Source organism: Cebus imitator, unplaced genomic scaffold (assembly GCF_001604975.1).
Source record: "Cebus imitator isolate Cc_AM_T3 unplaced genomic scaffold, Cebus_imitator-1.0 Scaffold110, whole genome shotgun sequence".
In the NCBI taxonomy this organism is placed as follows: Eukaryota; Metazoa; Chordata; class Mammalia; order Primates; family Cebidae; genus Cebus; species Cebus imitator.
The window spans coordinates 5,047,510-5,071,815 of record NW_016107425.1 but is presented as its reverse complement, the minus strand read 5'-3'; the positions used below and the strand labels follow the sequence as shown (position 1 = coordinate 5,071,815).

Below are 24,306 nucleotides of genomic sequence, written 5' to 3'. Positions count from 1 at the left end.
TTTGTTTTGCATTTTGTTTTTATTTTTTTTGGTGGAGGGGAGATTTTTATTAAAATATGCCTTTGATGGTGACTTGTACACATGATGATTATTCAGGGACTACTTTTTAAAAAATAATAAAAGATTTATTTAAGATTACAAGTTTAAAAACTTAGTTCTTTCCTAAGTTCTCAAGGCAATTTACATATACAATTATGTAATGATTGCTTTTAAAGATCTTAAAATATAATCTTAACCACACTAAGCTATATACATGTTAAACTATGTACTCATTAATTCTCTCAATTGTCTGAATTTCTCGTTCTTTAATAATTCTTAAATGTAAGTAAACTTACAGTAATACATGGTTTTCTTAAATATTTATTATTTAGAAGCTTACTTAAGATTATCTCAGCACTTACAACTAAAATCACAGGCCCAAGTCAATCTCTTAAGTAAACATTTTCAATTAAAGTCCAACTCTATTATTCAGCTTGGCAAATTAGATTAGACACTTTTAGGATATAAAACACCAAATAGGTAGAGTTTATTTGAAATTAAAGTTTGAAATTAAAATCTCAGTGGTAATTGGTTTACTTTTTTAAGCTTCAGTGGTCTTAAGAATCACCAAATAAACAATTCTGTCATCCCGGCTGAAGAATGTTGAAGATGGGTTCATATCCCAGTGCACAGAGCTTTCTTAATGACCAGATAAATTATCACAGAACTTGATTATTTCCTGCATTTAAAATGGACTCCAAGTCCACGCTCTCCAAATGGGTAGTTTCCAGGTCACATTTCCTGGATTCATGTTACACATTAAATGATTTTTCTAACTCTTCACACCCTCCCCTCCCCACTACCCTACCCTCCCCACCACCACCTTAAAAGTTGTAATTTCTTCTTTTACTGCTTTTGTTGGATTTTGCTTTGTTATTTCCAGGTCTTTGAAAGTATTTTAAACATCATCCTTTTAGGGTTCTGTGTCTGTCTCAAGGATTTATTAGACCTTTATGATCACAATCTGTTAATGACATGCTATGTATTGTAGCAGTAGTGATTCTGCTAAAAATGACCTGTGGTTGAAAATAAGAGAATAATGGGATTGGAATTTGGAAGAATGAGTAGCATACTACAGCTAAAGAGAAATTTACTTTGTTTCTTAACATAGCCAAGGATGCTTTCTTAATTCCCTGATTTTCAGATGTTCATTGCCTTTCCAAGAAGATATTAAGTATACATTGTGTTTGTGTCTGCTGTGAATACTGAAATAAGATCTTTCTTTTCTGCAAAAAAAAAAAAAATTCCTCAGAATAAGCTCATGTTTTTTAATTTTTAAGAACTTTAAGCCTTTGGAAAAGTAAGAACGTGGTAAAGAAGTGTCAATAGGGACCGAAAAATGCAAGACTATCCAGTACTTTTTAATATAACAGAAAAATTCCCAGCATATAAATTTTTATAGAATTAGACTAGATGTTACCAAATACTGGTTTAGGGGTTTTGTTTGTCATTAAGCACATAAATCATATTACCCTAATAAGAAAAAAATTTTCTTTTGTAATATTTGTAATCAAAAAGCAACTCTTCTGAATAAGAAAATGTTAATCATCTGGGAATTTTAAGATTAGGAAAGTTTTTAAATAGTATCCTCCAGAATCTTCTTTTTTTAAGACGTGTGAAAAACTGAGAAATACCTTTGCACACAGTGGGTAGGCAGTAGGTTTTCTGCAGGGGGTTTCTACTGAGAGCTGACAGAGGGCATCTTGGCAAATGTTCAGAAACCTACATTAAGTTGGTTGGGCCCTGCGTGGAACCTCGTGTTCAGCAGAATTCTTCTGACCTGCCTCTGCATGCCGAGCTAATCAGCAAACACCTAATGAGCCCACTCCAAAGAAACAGACCCTCTCTCAACCTACTTGATTTTCATATGTTCTCTGGGGGTGGGGAGACAAGACTTCATGAGGACTGATGATGCTGCAAAGACCACAATAATGATAATTAACTTGCTGAATTTAGAAGATTATGCTGTTAATTAGTTGCAAAATAAAGATAAGTAGTAGAGCAGCAGATGGTAGGATAACACCCAGGAGATGGAGGGTTATTGCTCTGATGAGCTTTTGTGGCACATATGAAATAATGGATCTGACTTTTTCATAAATTGTTTCTAGAGAACATTATCTTTTTTCTTTGAACTATGATGGAGTAGTTTGTTCTTACCGAGTTCTGACCAGAGTGATAAAATTTGTTTTCAAGGGTGCAACATAGAAGTTGAATGACAGATTATTTCTAGCAGATCACCTCTTAAAGTGAATGTGTCAGATTGGTCAGCACAACAAACTATTCATCCTTTAATTAATTGAAACAATCTATATCTAAGAAAAAAAAGTTTTCAATACAGTAGTTGAACTTTACATCACTAAAAATTGAACATTAAAAAACGGATCTGTTTCTTAGAAAGATAATAGCAAAGACATTTTTGTTTATCAAAGTCTGCCTTTACTTTAAAATTATGCCTAAGTTTTCTTGTACATGTTAGATAATATAGACCTTGTAAAATCCTTTTTTTTTTTTTTTTTTTTTTTTTTTTTTTGAGTCTGGATCTTGCTCTGTTGGCCAGGCCAGAGTACAGTGGCTCCATCATAATTCACTGCAGCCTCAAACTCCTGGGCTCAAGCAAACTTCCTACCCCAGCCTCCAGAGCTGGCACTACAGGCATGCACCACCACACCTGGCTAATTTTTAAGTTTTTTGTAGAGATGGAGTCTCGTATTGCCCAGACTTGTCTGGAACTCCTGGGCTCAAGCAGTCCTCCTGCCTTGGCTTCCCAAAGTGCTGAGACTACAGGCATAAGCCATCACACTCCACCTTAAATCTTTAATTTTTATGAGTGCTCAATCTTTATTTCTCAGAGTTCTCAGTCCTTATTTACGTATATTTGTTTATTGACAGAGATTTCAGTCTTGGTAATGGACTGACCAATATCAGATGCTTAATTGATTACTAATATATTTAGAAAATTTAACATTAGACTAGAGGTCCAGTTTGGTAAAGCTTTTGTTTAAAATATGTTCAGTGAACTGGGAGTAAACAAATAGAATTTCTGGTTTTATCTCTGCTAACTATGACTATGAGAAGTAACCAGTCTTCTGGAGTTTCTATATCTCTAAGATGGTGATTAGACTAATTGACTTTCATTATCTCTGCTAGCTATGAAATTCTATTGTAAAATAAATGTTCATTATATTTGTTTTTATTTATTTTTTTTAAACCAAAGTATTTGGTCTTCTTTAATTTATATTCTTTATATTAATTATAAAATTTATATGAATGATATTTAGTGGCTGCTTTTTTTGACCTAACTCATTCTCATTTTTTTTTTTTAGCATATGTGTGTTTTTGTTGTAGTTTAAGAAAAATTAATGGACAGTTTAGAACAGTGTTAATTAACCCTTAAAATCTTTTTCTTCTGTTGTATGCCCACTGGCATACTTTTCAAGTCAGACCCATTGTAATCAGTGTAACAGCATGGAGCAAACATTAGAGCTTCCTCACTGGATGAGTACTGTATACCCTAGGGCAGTCAAGGAAGGATAATGAATGAATACTGATGCTGCTTTTAAGTGCTCTATAAGGTAGTAACTTGCCCTACTAAAGATTATTCAAGGGAGTGATGTTTATGTACTTCAGGTTCCCCTATGTGCAGTTACTGTATTTCATTAATTCTGAGAGTTAAGCTCTTCACTGTAAAACTTTAAATGCTCTTCAATTCTATGATGTTTTCTACCTAAGGACTTAAAAATGTCTTACCAACACATAATTTACAAAGCCTCACATTTCTACCTCTAGTTATATTTGTGCACATTTTTTTTAGCACTGTAGACTGGGTACTAGTCATTGTATTTTGATGCCTAACATTCTATTTATAAAATATATAAATATGCAGACTGGCCACCACCCAAGACTCTTCCCCCTTTGTTCTGACCCACACTTTCCAACTTAGGTCTTTCTACTTTAAATACTTCTTGATCATTTTCCTATGTATTCCTATCTGATTCTAGCCAGCCACTTCTTTAGTCCCTCATTTAATTTCAGTTTTAATTCATCCATTTCCACATTATCCTGTCAATTATTAGAATCCTAAATTTCCTGTGTTTTAGCTACTAATATAGTTGTTTCTGATTGTTTATAAAAGGAACCAGAACTCTTATCTGGATTCTGAAAGATTCAGTTTTTGATATAGTCTTGAGCATATCTCACATATAAAATATGTCTGGGATCAAACCAATGCTTAAGATGACCCTTAAGGACATTTTGATAATTCAAAAGCGTAGGCACTCTCCTGATTCGTTGGACCTTCATGCTAAGAAAATAGAGGTCTCAACAGTATTCTTAAAGAAATAAGGAAACTGACATCTGAAAAATTATTTTATGAGTCAGATAGTTTTGCATGTTATATTTATTTGTCAACTCAACTCTGCAAGGAAGTTATTATTCCCAGTTTTATAGGTAAATAAATTGAGACTCAAAGATTAATGATTTGTTCAAAGTCACAGATAGTTTGAGGTAGAGTTACCTTCTGAACCAAAAGCATATTCTCAGCTGTATAAGACTTCATAGTATATTACATGTTCTAATCAGTGAAAGCACTAGGACATTACCTATGTGGTACTTTTTATAATTCATAAAGAAGTAGTCTGTCAGAAAAGAGGGAGAAAACATGCCTAATCATGGCTTAGCAGTTGCAATAACAGATTTGGAATTCTCACTACTTAGGATTGTCTTTTATATCATTAAGCCACAAAGCCTCTGTATCAGCAATAATAGTCTCAGGTCTGTTGGGTCCCTGAAGTCCCTTTCATCACTGAGGTACTATGTTATTTCATATTTACAGATCATAACAATAAAAACACCTTTAAGGGCACATATGACTATTTTCACTAAAGATACCAATTTCTGTCAGTTAACAAATATGTTTGTTTTGTACGTATGTAGCAAATCAATATACCAGTTGCTAAAAGGAATACTAAAAATTGTAAGATAATCTCTGCTCTTAAAGAGCTTACTAACTGATTGGGAGATAAAATAGTCACATATAACAAATTTTTATTGATAGCATAAAGAAGCTTCATTCAAATTGTATCTTGATAAAGTGGTAGACATAAATATCTAGGACCTCATTCTAATACTAGATCTATCATGCTCTGAATGTGTGTCCAATACAATGCAATTAACTGGCAAATGCAACAGCAAAAGAGAACTAGATCTGTTTACTGGGGACAGGGAAAACCTAAGAGAGGCAAACCCAGCTGTAGGTTCTAGGAGGAGGCTCTCAGTTTGGGGCCATTTGATCTCTATTTGAGTTGAGTATGGGATACAGTAATGATGTAGAAGAGAATAGATGAAAGTGTACATAAAAATTAACTTGTATTGCTTATTTTAGTTAACAAAGCTAGTTATTTTCAGTTAACTGTTTTTAGGAACAGGAAAGTATAGAATTCTCTAGTAGTAGTAGACAGAAAGACTCAGGGGAGCTTCCTAAGATCTTGTCATTTGTTCTTATTGATATTCATAATAATCTTAGGAATGCAATGAAACACAATAAATGAAAACTAATTTTAAAACCCGATGTTTGTGTGTTTCTTAACAAATACTTCTTTTGGTTTACTGAAGAGCATACTGAGAGTTGGATGGAGCGTAAAGCAAATTTGTTTTTAATGGTGTTTGCCTTTCAGAGATTAAAAGCTGCTTTGACCCAGCAACATCCTCCAGTTACCAATGGTGATACTGTCAAAGGTCATGGTAGTGGATTGGTTAGGACTCAGTCAGAGGAATCTCGACCACAGTCATTACAACAGCCAGCCACATCCACTACAGAAACTCCGGTATGTATGTTGTTTTTATTATTTAGCACTCTGTCATCTTTAAACAGACAAGTACAGTGTAACTTATGACTTATTTTAAAAATATTATTCTGGCCATTTTGTTATTCCAAATCAAAAGCCTTAGGAAAAGGTAGCTCAGTATACAAGTATTGATAATAAAAATAAAAATAATAGGGCAGTTATTACTGTTCAGGACACCTGTAAATATATCTGTGGGTATCCATATATGCTGGTCTGATGTGAAACAATTCTTTTTAAAGAAAACTTTTTTTTTCTGTTGATTTTACAGTGAAACTAAATACTGCTTTGAGAAATTTCCTTTACTATTTCCTGATTGAGGAAGTTTATAGAGTTGTGACTTTCCTTTTTGGAAAATAGTCATATAAGTAGAAAAATAAGATTAGGGGCCAGGCGCGGTGCCTCACGCCTGTAATCCAAGCACTTTGGAGGCCAAGGCGGGCAGATCACCAGAGGTCTGGAGTTCAAGACCAGCCTGACCAACACAGTGAAACCCCGTATTTAAAAAAAAGAAAAAAAAAAAGAAAAATAAGACTACAACCTTATAATAAGAAGAACGAAATTGTATCTTGTTTTCTTATTGTCCAAAACTACAAATTTGACTTATAAACTATAACTATTAACACTAGGTGTTTTTCTTGCTGTGGCATAAACAGGTTTGATTTGAACTATCCTTCTATGTAACCAAGGTATTAAGGTTATAGGAAAATTATTAGGCTGGGTTCTGTAAATTTTGTAGACAATAACAACTTATTTGCTATTATTAAGGGATGCTGTATTCTTCAGAAATGTATATAAATCTTACGTTCTTTTTCAAATAGCAAAACTAAAATTTCTAAACAATATTTTTAGATCTCTTCTTTAAAAATTGATTTTCCTATTTCCTAAAGTGCCATATGTTTTGATTACAATGCCTATCATATTCTAGTATTGTGTTGCCATCTACAACCATTAAAGTGTGTGTGTCCCAAAGAGGCAGATTTTTTTTCTGTTTGAGTTACTAGCAGAACAAGTAATTCTGTTTCTGTTTTCAGTATTTGCTCACTCATTGTAAAACATTACTCCTTGTTATTTATTGGTATATGTAACCTTATCTCATTTACAGGTAATTAGAAGTCTTTTAGAGAAATATATAGATATATATTCACACGCATACATACATATGTAGGTATTATATTACTAACATAAATCAAACGGTTCCTGAATTAAAACTTGTGAAACATCACTAAAGGAGCAAATATGCTTTATGGCAGCTGTTTATATTTGAGACCCCTTTCACTTATCCCTAGTTTGTGACTGCCTGTGAGATGATTGATATTGTTATATGCCTGCAGTGCCTTTCTAATTCTTTCTAGTAAAGGATTATTGTTAATCCTGTTAAATGTTTCAGAATTCTATTTTGACCTTTTATCTTTACTTGAAGAATATTAGCATTGGCATTAAAAAGCAAACGTTTTCAATGAAAGAAACATAGATAAACAAGTTTTAGGTTGCCACCTAAGCATAGATATTTACATAACTGTATCTTGTCTTTAAAAACTTAAGATATAATGGAATGTAATTGTGGTTGTCATCCACTAAACAACTTTACTTAGGGACCAAAAGGGAAAATAAGTGACTGAGTGGTTGTGTATGTATGTTAATGTTATAACCCAGGGGTTAACAGTGATTTACTAGCTATATGCAACCATGGCTGTTTTTGTGTGGTCTGCAAGCTAAGTATGATTTTTTACATTTTTAAAGGGTTATTTTTTATAAAATGAATATAATTTATTTTTATTCTTCTTATTTTCTTACACTAATTATAGTTTCCCTGGATCTAATTTTTATTTATATCTTTACATGTTATTGTATTGGATGGAAGCCCCAGAGGGCAGGACTTTGTTTGTTCACTGCTATATTTAGTTTCTAGAATAGTTCCTATAAGTATTTTCTGAATGAAATGGAATGAATTAATCAATGGACATGGGGAGAGAAGGAAAACCTTGGTAGGAGTAAAAATATACAAATGTAGCTCTGAATAGCAGAAATGAAGTTTTTGCTATTCTTCTAGTACTTATGATTAGTCTTTGCTGTAAGGAGTTAAATCAGTTTGTTTAAAAACAAAAATCAAAAACTGTTCTCTCTTATTCAGCCAGATGAATGAAAGAAAAAGCCTGCTGTTCTGAATAAGAAAAATAGGAGGATGAAGAAAAAATGTCAAGATTGCAAATCTTGAAGCCAGCCATAGAAATATTTTTCTAAAATATTAAGTTGCAATTACGTAGGTAAAAGAAACAACTTAATTTAAATGCTTAATCTTTATTACAATTAAAATACTTCTTTTTTGAGACAGGATCTTTCTCTTTTGCCCATGCTGGAATGCAGTGGCATAATCATGCCTCCCAGGATCGAACAATCCTCCCACCTCAGCCTCCTGAGTAGCTAGGACCACAGGCACATGCCACCACACTCAGCTAATTTTTTAAATTATTTGTAGAAATGAGGTTTTGCTATGTTGCCCAGGTGTAAAATACTTTATAAATGAAATAACTCTCTTTGTAATGCCAGTTATTTGGACAAAGAAATGATAACTATATTTTTTGGAATTTGTAGAGTGAAAAATAGTTTGGCAATTTACCTGAAGAATTTATCTTGAGCCCTATATAAGATTTTTATTACACAGATTAGGAGAAAACAAATTTCATTGGTGCATATTATTTTTCAATAAATTATAGGTAAAAGATTGTTTTCAGGCTTCTCCGTTGGATTATGTGCCTATGTCCACAAAGTGTTCTTTTCTCTGCACCATTTCCAAGAGTTCATTTTCTTTTTTCTTTTTTTTTTTTCTTTTTGAGACTGAGTCTTGCTCTGTTGCCCAGACTGGAGTGCCCTGGCATTATCTCAGCTCACTGCAACTTCTGCCTCCCAGTTTCAAGCAATTCTCGTGCCTCAGCCTCACGAGTAGCTGGGATTACAGGAATGTGCCACCATGCCTGGCTAATTTTTTTGTATTTTTAGTAGAGATGGCGGGGGGGGCGGTTTCACCATGTTGGCCAGGCTGGTCTCGAACTTCCAACCTCAAGTGATTTGCCCACCTCGGCCTCCCAAATGCTGGAATTACAGGCATGAACCACTGTACCCGGCCAAGAGTTTATTTTCTAATGCCCATATTCATTTGTTCTGTGGTACAATTTTGGGGCTTGAGAAAGTCTTGAAGGTACCTACTGTTCAATAGTCTTAGACACCAGACAGTATAACTAGTGACTGAAGATTTCTTTCTCTGGCTAATCTGAGATAACCAAGGTGATTTGTTGGAGAGCAGAAGGGAGCAAATAAAATGAAAATTTTAAAGCTCCTGTGGGATTCTCCCTACCAGAAAAATTAGCATTAATAAATACAAGAACTTAACCCTTAGAAAAAGACTATGACCTTAAATTTCACAAACTGAAGAAAAGCTGAATATACCAAAGAATATACATATTTTCACCCCATAACTTTAGAGAAGCCAATTTTCTTTAAGAAAATTGATATTTACTGTGAGATATTTAATTTAAAAAGAGCATAGAAATCATGGTTTTCTATCATGAATTTAAATAGGAAGCTATTAAACGTTTTAATTGAGAAATTTGTAATCACTAGTTTTCCAGGGATTGAATAATATAATAAAGTCTGTTAAAATACACTTGGAAAAATATTTCTATGTATCATTTATATTGTATTTTAATTTTTTTCATATTTGCATGTAAATGAAAATATATATACTTTAAAGAATACATTTGCTCTGACATTGCATTAGTGAGAATTGTGTTATATAGCATAGCTCATAAGTATATTCAAGAAAGAAGTTAAACCACAGAACAGGGTGATTTTCTTTTTCTTTCTTTCTTTTTTTTTTTAAGACGGAATTTCACTCTTGTCACTCAGGCTGGAGTGTAATGGTGCAGTCTCAGCTCACTGCAACCTCCACCTCCTGGGTTCAAGGGATTCTCCTGCCTCAGCCTCCCGTGTACCTGGGATTACAGGTGCATGTCACCACACCCAGCTAATTTTGTATTTTTAGTAGAGACGGAGTTTCTCTATGTTGTCCAGGCTGGTCTCAAACTCCTGACCTCCGGTGATCCGCCCACCTTGGCCTCCCAGAGTGCTGGGATTACAGGCGTGAGCCACCGCGCCTGGCCACAGGGTGATTTTCATATTGCCCCAACATGCTTATGTATTCAATCAGACTTAGAAAATACAGTTGACACCCTTTATTGTCTATGTTCATTCACTCACTAAATACAAATTTAACAAGCCTTCATCTCTGTTCATAATAGGCTTCTCCAGCTCACACAACTCCACAGACCCAAAGTACAAGTGGTCGTCGGAGAAGAGCAGCTAATGAAGATCCTGATGAAAAAAGGAGAAAATTCTTAGAGCGAAATAGAGCAGCAGCTTCAAGATGCCGACAAAAAAGGAAAGTCTGGGTTCAGTCTTTAGAGAAGAAAGCAGAAGACTTGAGTTCATTGAATGGTCAGCTGCAGGTATGGTGCATATATGTGAATTTTGTTTATTTCTTTTTAAATAATTGTGAACATAGCTATTTTCTTTTTATTCTAGTTGACCCTCCAAACATTTTAAGACATAATATTGGGTGTGTATGGAATCTGTAGAAAATCATAGTTTTGTAAGCCTGTTTGTTTGAATGCTGAGATGAAGTAATATAAAACTTTCAACACTGATACAGTGAGGAAATTTAAAACATGTTTACTTGCTTATAAAAGTAGCCAAACCTATTTGGTTTGAACTTTATAAAGTTGTGATATAAAGTGCAGATAATTTTAAAATTTAAAAATATCACTGTTATTTCACTCGTCTTTGGTTTATAGCACAACTAAAGTTGCTTCAGTAGCAGTTTTTAAATACTTTCATTCTTTGAATTATAAATTTTGTTCTGTTTTGTTTTATTTAAAGTGAATATATTGCTCGTGAAATGTGCCAGATTGACAGCTTTGGAAACTGAAGGACTCTAATTATCCACAGACCAGGTACAATATGGCCAGTGGCAATACAGATCATTTCATACTGCCCTGCCAATGTGCCTCAGATACATTTCTTAAAACCTCATGGAGTATAAAGTTTAAGACAGCACCAAACCTGTTTTTTGTTTTGTTTTTCTTCCTTCCTTTTGTTTTTGTTGTGTTTTTTAATGTAAATATTCTCCCATATAATCTTAAACTACCAATTAATTGATGAGCGTCAACTAGAAAATTGATGTTAATGAATTGCAGTTGTTATTAATCTAGCCCAGTCTCCTGAATTATCCATACCCAGTTAAAAGTGAATCTTTCTGTATAATCATAATTGATGGTAAGAAACCTGCTGTCTGTAAAGGTGTCACCAATATAATTGTTTAAAGGGTTAGGAAACAGTTTTTAGCATCAGACATAGCATTTAACCAAATGTAAATTTTATAATTTAAATTATTTTAAATCTAAAGCAGACATCTTTCAAGTCTTTATTGTGCTTTGCATATTGACAGAATAGATTGTCTTGCAAAACATTTTTAACGATTTTATTTTAATGATTTAGAAGAAATTTAAATACAACTTACCACATCACATAGACTTAAATATGTGCTTATCTTCTAGGGTTGATTAAGAAATATATTTTATCATTTGTCAACTGATACATATGTAAAACTTTTTTTTTTTGAGATGGAGTCTCACTCTATCACTCAGGCTGGAATGCAGTGGTGTGATCTTGGCTCACTGCAACCTCCACCTTCCAAGTTCAAGTGATTCTCCTGTCTCAGCCTCCCAAGTAGCTGGGATTATAGGTGCACACCACTATGCCTGGCTAATTTTTGTATTTTTAGTAGACATGAAGTTTCACCACGTTGGCCAGGCTGGTCTCCAACTTCTGACCTCAGGTGATCCACACGCCTTGGCCTCCCTGTCATGAGCCACCGTGCCCCACCCATCGCTGATAAATTGTTAATCAAGAACGAGTTTCCCAAATTTTTAGAAAACAGTTCTGAATAATAAAATGAAATAGACCGTAGGTACCAATTTATACATATACTACAAAAATGGCTATTTTACATCAAGTCTGTTAGAATATTTTTTATTTAAATTTTCAAATGTTATTAACAGAATGATTTAGTTATATGTATTTTTTTTTTCTGTTCTTAACTAACAAAATCTTCTGAATGACCTGCTGTTTTATAGTTGTATGACAAAACACAATCACTGTTAGCTTCAGTTGTCTTACCTGTAGAATAGATATAGTAATGTCTGATGGTCTTACTTCTCTGGGTTGTTACATAAATCAGTCAATTCAAGGGTTTCTTCATAGAGAATATTTTAGTAACACAAATTTACCATTATTTTCCTTTGTAATATGGCTTATTGTGCCTTATTTAAGAAGTAAAAGTATCTGAAAACTATGAAGTAGTACATACATGTATGTTATTATTTACAGGGATTTTAAGCTGGTCAAGTTTTCTGCTTTGACTATGTTAGAGCAATGTCAACAGCTTTTAATGAGATATTGCTATTTCCTTAGTTATGTTTCAGCACTGGTTACTACTATTAGTACTAGCCCTTTATTATTTCAGAAAACCCTGGAAAGTACAGTATTCAAAAGAAATATAATCTTGACTCCATTTATTTCATATTTTTTCTACCACACAATCTATGATTAAAATGTCATTATTGTAGCAGTGCTTTGTTATACTTCCTAATCTGGGTAAAAGTTTTTTGATTGGAGAAATATAAGATTTATCATTAGGTAGAAGTTTGCCAACATCACTTTTTGAAGCATGAGACTATTAAATGGAAGACAAATTTAGGAAATCACTAAATGAAGGTCCACTTTTGAACTTGAATTTAGTTAATACCTCAAATTATGTACAGAACAAGTAAAACCAGTATTTTTCATCATTAAAAATTGAGTGATGGTGGCATCATCTTAGTTTTAGAAATGCATTTTAAAATAGGTGAAATGATATATTATCAAGGATTTTGTTTAAATTACTTCTCCAAAAAAGAAAAAGCATTATATCCACCTACCTAAATTAACCTGGGAAAATATCCATAATATATATATTTCTATGGGCAAAAAGAAAGTTGTTGGAAACAGCCCAAATGTTCATCTAAGATGAATAGATAAACAAGTTGTGGTTTATATGTACAATGGAATAGTATTCCACCACAAAAAGGAATGAAGTATATGACACAGTGTAGATGAACCTCAAAACATAACGCTAAGTGAAAGAATGCAGAACAAAACATCAGACATTGTATGATTCCATTTATGTGAAACATCCAGAATAAATAAACTCATAGAGAAGGCATATTGATGGGGGAGGAGGAATAGGGAGAAACTGCTTAGTGGGTAAGGGGTTTTACTTTGAAGTGTTTTGTTACTAGACAGAGGGTGGTAGTTCCACAACATTGTGAATGTACTAAATGCCAGTTTAAATTGATTACCGTTATATGAATAACATATAATTACAAATTATATGTTATAAATTACAAAAAAAAAAGGTCAGTTGCAGCCTAAAAGATATAGCATAATCCTTTGTTATTAATAAAAAGGTTTACAGTTAGATAAATGTATAGTATAAGAACTGGTACAAAAATGACTCCCTAAGTATAGATAACATTTTAGGAATGACATGTACCAAGGTACAAACAATGGTGAGGAAGGAATTGAGAGCGTGGATGGTTTGGGAAGAAAGGGTATTTCAATGACGACTTTCTATTACTGTTTCAAGTCATTATGTTATTTTGACTTTTTGTTGTTTTCTACTTAATTTGTCAAGTAAAATAAAAAGTTTTTTAAAGTGACAGATTTTAGCTTTCAGAGTGTGACGAGTTAACATGCTGTTAATAGATTCAGAGAGAAAAATTTTTTTGTCTGCCAACAGCAAAACTGTTAACTGTTAAGAACAGAATGACTTGTAAAGAAAACTGAATGTCAAAAAAATAATTAAACCCTAATTATATGAAAACATTAATCGATTCTATATTTTCTTGATGATCCTTTATGTGACATGGGCTTAGCTGATCAGTGTAATGGTCAGTAATGATCCATAGTTTACTTACGTATTTTATATGTAATACAAGGTTTAACAGGTTTTGAGGTATGATTGTCCATATTTTTACCAAATACATACTAGGCTTTAAAGAAAATATTATTCAACCTTATTGCCACATTCACTGAATTTAATCATGTTTTAGTTTTCCCAAATCATTGTTAAAAGAGCCAATTTCATCAAACTATATTAGAGACATTTATGGTAATCTAGACCAAGAATTGAATACTGCTGGTTATAAATTATTGTGGGATTTTTTTTTTTTTTTTTTGAGGTAGAGTTTCTTTCTTGTTGCCCAGGCTGGAGTGCAATGGCATGATCTCTGCTCACTGAAACCTGGCCTTCCGGGTTCAAGCGATTCTCCTGCCTCAGCCTCCCGAGCAGCTGGGATTACAGGCATGCACCACCATGCCTGGCTAATTTTGTATTTTTAGTAGAGATGGAGTTTCTCCATGTTGGTCAGGCTGGTCTCAAGCTCCCAACGTCAGGTGACCTGCCCGCCTCCTAAAGTGCTGGGATTACAGGTGTGAGCCCCCATGCCTGGCCAATTATTGTATTTTTAAAGTAATATCTGTTTTGTTAATTTTTTTATCTTTTACTTGAAATGATTTTTACCTGTTTATAGCTTTGTTTTTCAATTATACTCATTATTATGGTGGTTAGTTTTCAATTTATAAATTTAGCCTCTTTCCTTGTAAACAAAAAAGCAGATTCCTTTCCTTTATTAACAGTAGCTGCTTAACATTTACTGTGTGGGTAAAATTGATAGTTTTTTGTTGTTGTGGATTTGTCTTTTATATTAGGTTTGGAATCGCCGTTTTTGCCATTAAAAGTAACAGCAAAACATACTTTTAATGGCAAAAATGGCGATTCCATTTGCACCAACCTAATAACTTAGATACTGCAAAAGGTGTGTGGAATGGAAGCACAATAAATTAATAGAAGCACACTCTTATAGCTAGATATGTGGGAATTACTTACTCATCAGTTAATGATGTGGAAAAGATGTTGTTTATTGGTCCATTGACTTATAGAAAATGAGATTAAATCTCTCATTTCTGGTACAAGATGATATTTTATTTCAGTATTTATCACTTGAAATAGGAAAGAATAGCAATAATTGGAATAAACTTTATAATACCTGCTTGTTTTAATTTCTGAATTCTGTCTTCTAACTATCTTCCCCTTTTTCCTGCTGAGTTTTTAACTATATTCTAGATGAAAGAAAGGGGTATTAGGGTAGCAGCTGTCATCTCATGCATTTTTTTCTGAGTTTGAGATCTAGTACTTATTTTTGAAGCCTTTACTAAGAATCTTCCTGAGCCTTTGCTTCTCCATCAAACTAATAAGTACTATTATGAAAAGCAACTGAAATGAGGTAAAGTGTTGTAACTATACTGTGCAAGTGCTAGTTATTTTTCATTCTGTCGTTATGCGTCTACTGTGGGCAAGGCATATTATTAGATATGGGTAACAGCGAAAAAGACATTGTCTTTGCACTTACAGAATTTGTGGTCTAGCAGAGGAGACAGACATGAAACAAGTAATTAAAGTGTGAGAATAGGAGAGGAGTCATTCCCATTCATTTTGCAAAGTGTTTCTGAAATATTTTGTAGCTCTAGTGAGAACTCTCACCTTTTTTTCTGTTAAAAATATAAATTTTTTAGAAACTAGTTTGTTTTTATATGTAAGGTTTTACATTCCACGATAACTCTTGGAACTGTGTGGAGGGAATCTTGATACTTACCGTCTTTTGTGAGGATTAAACATTTAAAAAATTTATAGCAATGAGAAATTCCACAAAATAAACTATTCAATACTATTTATTTAATTTCGGGGGTAATGGCTGAAGTAGAAAGTCAGAGATCATACATTTATGGAATACCTGATATTCATGGCCAAATATCAATAAAAGTTTTGATTGATTAATCAGTTGGCTATCGTGTGATACTTTCAGCAGGCTGATTTATATTACATAGACAATGTAAGAAAAATTTGTTTGCTGCTATGTAATTAACTTTCAAGTAGCCACATCATTAGAATAGAGCAGGGATACAGAGAATGACAAAATAATTTACGTTAGATTTTAGACCAGAATAATAATTTATTTTAGCATCTGTTCCATTCTCCCAAGTATGTTTTACTTTGACAAAGTGATTATTTCTCACATTTGAATGGCACTTTTACATTTTTATATCCCATATTCATCTTCAGAATGACCAAGGAAGATAATTAACATACCCTACAAGTATACTAACCCACAAATAGTAGATAGTACAGCCCGAAGGACTTTGGAGGTTGAATCCAATTAAGATCTAGTCTAAAATAATCCACAGAATAGATAGTAGAGGTGTAAATTTTTTTTCATTTAATATTAAGTCTTTTGAGACTGAGCATCCCCTTGATATTTACTTTGGCTTAAGCGAACTGGTTTTGTTTGTGTGTATAATTTCTCTTTTTTTAACATTCTCAGGTCTCTGTGTATAGAAACTTTAGAAATCTTCACATTATATTTATATAGTAGTCCCTTCTGTCTTTCTACCTGTCTTCTGATCTTTCTTCATAGAAAAATTTCAGAATTAAAATCATGATTTATGCAACCATCTTATCTGAATAGTAATGAATCATGCCTGTCTTTATTTTTAAGAATACAGTATTTTCTTTATACATGTGTATATGAGACTAAAATTCTTGAATGCTTGGAGTAGTTTGTTGAATTTACTGTATCATAAATGAGGCCAGGAACAGTGGTTTATGCCTGCAGTTCCAATACTTTGGAAGCCTAAGGCAGGTGGATCACTTGAGGCCAGGAGTTCAAGACCAACCTGGCCAACATGGTGAAACCTCATCTCTACTAATGACTTAGAAGCAACCCAGCTTTCACCTCTTCTGACTAATTCAGTTATAAAACCTGTACCTGCATGAGCATCCTATTTTCAGCCCCTGCTTGACCTGGTCTTCACCACTAGCATAAGCTTATACTTATTAGGGCTATACAGCTCAACTAATCCACTTTTTCAAGGCTTGGCCCACCCTCCTGCCTAACCTGCACTCCAGCTATGTTTGCTTTGAAGTATTTCTTTCAGTCCCAATTCCTAGCCAGTAATTGTGTCTCATTTGCTGCTTTTAGTCTAGTGGCGATACCATCTTTTAATGAAATTGACTACTACAGTACAGTAATAAAATTAAATAATTATATTTAATTTGTAACCTCTCATCCAAAGGTCACTTTTGAGCTTCAGGATCATCATTAGGAAAATATGTTGTACAGACCTTGAATTTCTTGGTTTAATTTCTTACCATTTCTGCCATTTAAAAGATGTAGCAGAAAAAAATGACTATTTTAATTTTGGATAAATATAATTTACAGCATGCTTGTACATTATAACTTTTAGATACATGCAAATTTACATATAAGAATGTGCAAAGTTTTTTAAAGAACAAAAGAGTAACAAATTAAAGCATAAAAGAATGTGCAGAGATTTTAATTTCTTCTTCTTGGCCTTTTCCATTGCTTCCACCAAGTTAATGTCAATTAAAATTCAGCTAGCACAAATATACATTGTAACAAGAATCAAGTGCTATACCTCTTCAGCCCTTAATGTTCATTAGCCATTCCTAGCTAGTGGCATCTTCACATAGATATGTTAATAGACCAGGTAGTCTAATTAGATTAACATCCAGAATACCACCAAGAGTTATGTTTGAAATACAGAAATTGATGTCTCATTCATCAGTTTCAGACCTGCCTATTTAAAGAGATAATTTTTGTGTGTGTATATATGTATGCATATATTATTTTATTTATTTATTTATTTTTTGAGACTGAGTCTCACTCTATAGCCAAGGCTGGAATGCAGTGGCACAACCTCTACCTCTTAGGTTCAGGCAGTTCTCCTGCCTCAGCCTCCCAAGTAGCTAGGATACAGGCACGTGCCACCACACCCAGCTAATTTTTGTGTTTTTACTAAAAACAGGGTTTCACCATGTTGGTGAGGCTGGTCTTGAACTCCTGACCTCAGGTGATCTGCCCACCTCAGCCTTCCAAAGTGCTGGGATTACAAGCATGAGCTACCATGCCCGGTCTATATTTAAATAACTTATTTTATATCAATTAGATAGTTAACGAATAACACTTTCAGTACTTTTATTATGTATAGCATTTTGTTTCATAACATGGTTTATTATGAATGTATAGAGTTTTAAGAGAGAAGGCATTTGTGAATTTTAGAGTTCTGTAATTGAGGTGATACTATATAATATGCCAGTTTTCATAACTGAGAAAACATTATAGCTGTATCAGTGAGATTATTGGTATAAAGGATAAAATTCGGGCCTCTGACCAGATTCATATTATTTAAGCTTTTTGATTTCACCTTCTTTGATATTTTTTACCTCCTAGACATAGAATCACATGGTCCTCTCTAAAGTATGTCTGTCTACTGGGTCCATACCAGGTAATGTGCTATGCTCTGGGGATACAAAGAAAAAAGTATGTTCTGCCTTCAAGAAATTCCCAGTCTGGTAGAGGTAGCAAACAAGTACACCAAAAGTTACAGTCCATTGTGATAAGTACTGTGGAAGGGATCTGTTATGTATGTATGTATGTATGTACACACAAAAGTATATGGCTGTGGGAATACAGAAGTAGGCACCTAACTTATTTTCCTATGCAGTCTAAACTGTACTGAGTTGATGCTTAAAGATAAATATTTAGCAAGACAAAAGAGGATAAAGACGACAGTATGTATTTAGCAATTTAAAATTGTTATTTTTGTAAGTCAAGACAAGTACTGGTTATTTCATATGGTTCAAACTAATGTGAAGGCAACAAGAGTATGAGAGGCTTGAAGCATTAGTAGTGTTAAAGGATAGAGTATATTGAAAGAGCAGTGAGAGTTGAAAATCATTCTGGTCACCATTACCATATTATTAAAGATTGTATATTTTTTGACTAAGAGTAAATATTCAGCCCATTTCCTTTTATAGGATTTAATGAGAGAAACTAATAGACACCAGTCTCAAAATGAAGCTGACAGAATGGGGTAATATATATTGGACAGTATACATTGGATTATTCATAACGTGGTTTCATCAATAGTGTTTTTAATAATGAGCCATAATTGGCAGTATTGACACCAGTTGCAGAAGGAGTTTTCTAAATGACAGCTTATCTTTTGCAAGCAGAACTATCTTAAATTTTACCTTTTGTGCTTGATTACTGTCTACCCATTCTTGCCTCAAATATAGTATTCTAAATAATTAAACCTTTTAATTAATGGTTTAAAGTTATTATGAGCATCAATTTTGTTCTGTACTTAAGTACAGTGATGTAGTTCATTGTTATTGGGGTGTGAGGAACTGTTTGACCCAAAAGACTTGGCTTTAGATTGCTTAACTTTTATTCTTTTGATTTTTATGTTTCTGTCATTTGTCACTTAAGGAGGCGTAAGTCTGCAAAATTATTTTATTTATTTTTTTGAGACGGAGTCTCATTCGTCACCAAGGCTGGAGTACAGTGGTTCGATCTCACCTCATTGCAGCCTCTGCCTCCTGGATTCAAGTGATTCTCCTGGCTCAGCCTCCCAAGTAAATGAGATTACAGACACCTGCCACCATGCCCAGCTAATTTTTGTATTTTTAGTAGAGATAGGATTTCACCATGTTGATCAGGCTGGTCTCAAACTCGTGACCGCAAGTGATCCACCTGCCTCGGCCTCCCAAAGTGCTGGGATTACAGATATGACCCATTGTGCCAGCCTACTAAATTTTTTACATTCAGCTTTCTGGCTAAGAAACAAGGTAGAAAATATCATGCCTGAGCTTTTATGTACACCTGTTTACTATATTTTCTAATTTACTTTTTGGTTCATGGATGGAATCTGAATGGTTACAGTTACTGTAAGTCCAAGTACGTAGAGATATTTGTAAGTTAAGAATTTTTTATGTTACCAGTTTATTAAATTAATATTTTTTTCTGACTCTTGAGTATTGGTAATGATCACTGACTCACGTGTTTTTAATATTTGGGCTAACTCAAAGGAATTAGTTGGACTTGCTCAATTTGGAACTTTTTATCAGATAAGGGTATCCCAAACAATGGCTGAAGGTACTCATTCTGAGGAGTAGGACAAATCTCCATTGACTTATCAGATTTAAATTTAGATGTGTATAGATTGCCTGTGTCAAGGGCAAGTAAGCCATTTAAATATTACATCTAGTTTCATTGGTTTCAGTTTCCAAAAAGAGTACCTTGCAGTGAATTTTAGGTATTCATGGTTCTTTGGTTATTTTGGTTTTCCCTGTGGAGCTTTTCTTGGTTTCTAGGAAACTAGAAACTTGCTTAATTGAATTTCTTGGATGAATTTTTCATTTTTAAGTGAATGGAATCAGTGAAAATTCATCCTGACTCCTTGATGTTTTTAAATAATCAAAAAGCATGTAACATATATAAAATGAAAATACCTTCAACAGGTTACCTGTAATACATAAGAAGTCCCAAGGCAAATGGAAACAGTTTCAAAATATGCTATCTAATTGTGGCATTATTTAAATTTTTATTCAATTTACAGCTTTTTAATAAATGCTAAAATATAAAAGCTGCCATATACTGATTAGACATATTTGATCAGCATATTTCCTTTGTTTTTTTAGTGTTCTGCCAGTGATGTCCAATTTTCATACTTTAATCCTCGCTTGTTTTAAACAGTTAAAAATATGTGTAGTCTGAAACTGGTAAGGTACATAAGTTGTTTCTTCTCCAGAGTGAAGTCACCCTGCTGAGAAATGAAGTGGCACAGCTGAAACAGCTTCTTCTGGCTCATAAAGATTGCCCTGTAACTGCCATGCAGAAGAAATCTGGCTATCATAGTGAGTAATGTTCCATTACTTATAGCCTTAGGCTACGTCGGTGAAATACTGCCAGAGTAAACTGAGCTACCGCTTTAAAAATGGAGACTGCAGTTCTAATATTGAAGATTAAATATCAGAATTTCTATAAGTTTATTATAGAATGCAGTAGAGAGGTGTACTTTTTTAGAATCCAGAGAGTTTGAATTTTCTTGTTTCTAGCTTTTTTCCCTAGGCATTACTATAGATCAACAAAATGCATTAGCTAATAATTTAAAATACACTGTTAAGTACTGATGATATTTTGTTCATCTTCTCAGGATAACACTTTGTCTTAGATTGACAGGGTGAAACACTACTTTTTTCCCAGCCTCCATTCAGTAATGATGAGGTTTTTCTTTTTAAAATGAGATGACTGCATTTAACAATATATAATATCTTTTTACGGTATCAGACCCTATTGTTTTTTTCTTAGATAATGTCAGCATTGTGTAGTTTTTATTGTTGTAAACCTTTATATTGAGACATCTAGGTAGTTATAAAAATGCTTAAATGGGAACAGTACTTAAATTATATGCTTATAAGTTTCCTCCTAAATGTTTCCCCAAAGAATAAGATTCTTTTGTTTCCAGAATTTTAGAGGTTAGTTGTGCCTTTTCCTTTTTATAATGTCCTCCTTTTTTGATAAGATACACAGTGTTGGAACCAGCTGTTACTCTTGAATAAATAGCCAATTTTGTCCATAGTATACAAATTTGTAACAAATAATAGAGTTGGGAATGTATTAGGCAACATTTATAATGTATAACCCACAGCTTTTGTCTTTATGATTTAGTGATATTTCAGGATATTTGTAAATGTGAAGATTGTTTCAACCATATGTATCCACTTCATTTTAATTTGCCAGTGTCAGTAATTCAAAAGAAAGAAACATTTTGTATTGGATGCAAACAGTTCCTCAGGTGCTCACGATAAAACTTAATGGCCACCATCTTTACTTGTAGTCATTGTAAGCAGTTTCATCAGAATGGGCAATATTTTTTAATTTAAAAGATTCCGTAGATTTAGCAACTCTCAATTGCCATATATATTTAGAATGCTGATTTTTGTCAGTTTTGAGCATATAAATCTTGGTTATTTGATATCTAGTAATTTTGACAGGATGGTGAAACACATTGTGGAGTAAATTGGAACCATATAGAAATATGTTTGGGATTTATATTAACAATGATTGCTTCAGGGATGAGGCCATTATGGTTCCCATCTGACTTAACAACATAATTTCCTATAGAAGCTACTGAGTTCAGCATTTATGCATATGTGATTTCCTTAACAAGAAATCTCTCTTGAATTTTGATAGTTTAAAAGGAAACAAATGATTTTATAAAATTAGAAGGAAATTAACTGGCCTTTTAAATTGTATCCAGTTCAAAATTACCTGTAATTTTTAAACCTTTGATAATTTATTAGATAATCCCAGCAGTTTTAACTCTATTATCCAGGCACTATATGCTTGGCAGATGCAAACCAGTTATTCATTTTGACAGTCGATTTATAAAGATCTTTTAAGTGTATAGATGTGTGAGTTTATATACTATATATTTAAATAAAATGGAAATCTAGATTATTACATTTTTAGTAAATAATATAGTACTAAGGAGAAGAATATACAAAATGAATAGGATATTTTTGTTGTTTGGAAATACTCCTATCTTTATTCCTATCTAGTCATATAGATAATCAAATTAACTGAAATATAGTTCTACCATAAAATTAATTCTCTTCAGCTCTTAGGAGATAATTGGATTTTGCAGAAATTTTTAAGTAATTTATATTTTCAGATTTGAAATCTTTGAAATAAGTATGACTTCTCTGTTGTGTAATAGTAAAAACAGAGATTGACTTAAGTGAATACCTTTGAAACATTTACAGATTTACACTCTTCATTATGTCGTACCACACAGCTCTTGCTAACAGTGGTGAGTTGTAATACTAGCTAAATCTTTAAAAGCATTTGTAAATCAAAACTAACATTTAGTAGAAATTAAGAAACGTTACAGAATCTGGTAAGTAAAGCAGAAAATACAAAGTCACGGCCATAGGGTCTGTCCCACCCAGTTTTAGCACTGAAAGTCCCACTTTCTAGGAAGACCCCCTCAATCATGGGAAAACCTTGACAGTCACCCCAACAGTTAAGTAACATAAAACCTGAATGAAAATAATAAGAGTACATTTTAAATATTTGGGTTCCATGAAGAATAAAAAACAAAAGTGATCTTATTGCCATGAATTCATATTCTTTAGATCTGGCCATAAAGTTGTATTGTAATTGTCTCTATAATTATAAATGGGAAGAAAAGCTTCTTGGGGCCTAATCAACCATGAATACTTTCATTATTGAAAATATGTATGGGCCAGGCACAGTGGCTTATGCCTTGTAATCCCAACACTTCAGGAGGCCAAGGTGGGAAGATTGTTTGAGCCCATGAGTTCAAGACCAGTCTGGGTGAAATAGCAAGGCCTATCTCTACAAAAAATTAAAATAAAGTAAAAAATAAAGTTTATAAAAGCCAGGCATTTTGGCACACACCTATAGTCCCAGCTACTTGGAAGGCTAAGGCAAGAGGATCACTTGAGCCCAAGAGTTCAAGGCTGCAGTGAGCCATGATCATGCCATAGTACTCCAGCCTGGGAGACCCTATCTCAAAAAAGAAAAATTTGTGGACATAGGTAGAGAATTTTCAAGATAACGGAATTGTCAAACAGCTGGTTTCTTTTAGCTTAGGTAGAGCTGTAATTGGCTCTTTGAGTACACCATGGTTTTCTGTATCTTTCTAGTGCTTGTGATTCCACCAGTCATTTTCTCCCCTTACCTAGAACTAGACATAGGTGCAGTATATCACATTTTAAAGGTATTTGATGTGTATGTAAGATTTATAATTACATAGGTATGAGTACTTGATTCTTTGTACTGCCTAAAGATTTGCTTTACCTAATTCTGAAAGTCTGTAGGTAAGCATTCATCCCTTATAATTTACTGTTTTATTTTGCGTCGTTGCCTTCCAGTATGTATTTAGATTTCCTTATACCACTCATCACAGATCAGCCTCTTTATTTTTAAAAGCTGGTGTATCCCTTCAATTCAACATCCATGGAAAGCTCAGCCTGTTCTTTTAAAGAATAGTGATGAAATAAACAAATAGAACTTTTTAGTGTTTCCATCACTTAAATGTCATTGTTTTCTTCCTTCATGTGGTGATTGTATTGGCTATTTAAATAACTGAATTATAAATATAACATTCATTATTGCTTGATCAGAAAAGTAGGAGGGAAAAAGTGGGGCACTAGTTGAGAAACTATCTATTGGGTGCTATGTTCACTATTTTGGTGATAGGTTCAATAGAAGCCCAAACCCCAGTATTCCACAATATACTCATGTAACACACCTGCATATGCACCATCTGAGTCTTTAATTTTAAAAAAAAAATACTTATTCTGTTTTATATAATTTTTAAA

At 33.3% G+C, this 24,306-nt stretch overlaps 1 protein-coding gene across 3 annotated transcripts in view; it reads left to right on the top strand.

Annotated features, from left to right (window-relative positions):
* The window catches only part of ATF2 (activating transcription factor 2), a 91,335-nt gene that overhangs the window by 62,916 nt on the left and 4,113 nt on the right, over positions 1-24,306 (top strand). For 2 of the 3 annotated variants that reach the window (XM_037741916.1, XM_017538260.2), the window contains 3 exons: positions 5,712-5,861; positions 10,178-10,384; positions 20,706-20,811. In XM_037741916.1, the coding sequence (XP_037597844.1) occupies positions 5,712-5,861; positions 10,178-10,384; positions 20,706-20,811 (463 nt within the window). Of the gene's footprint in view, positions 1-5,711; positions 5,862-10,177; positions 10,385-10,814; positions 10,889-20,705; positions 20,812-24,306 lie in introns of all 3 variants that reach the window. The other variant, XR_005201792.1, reaches the window with a different exon arrangement.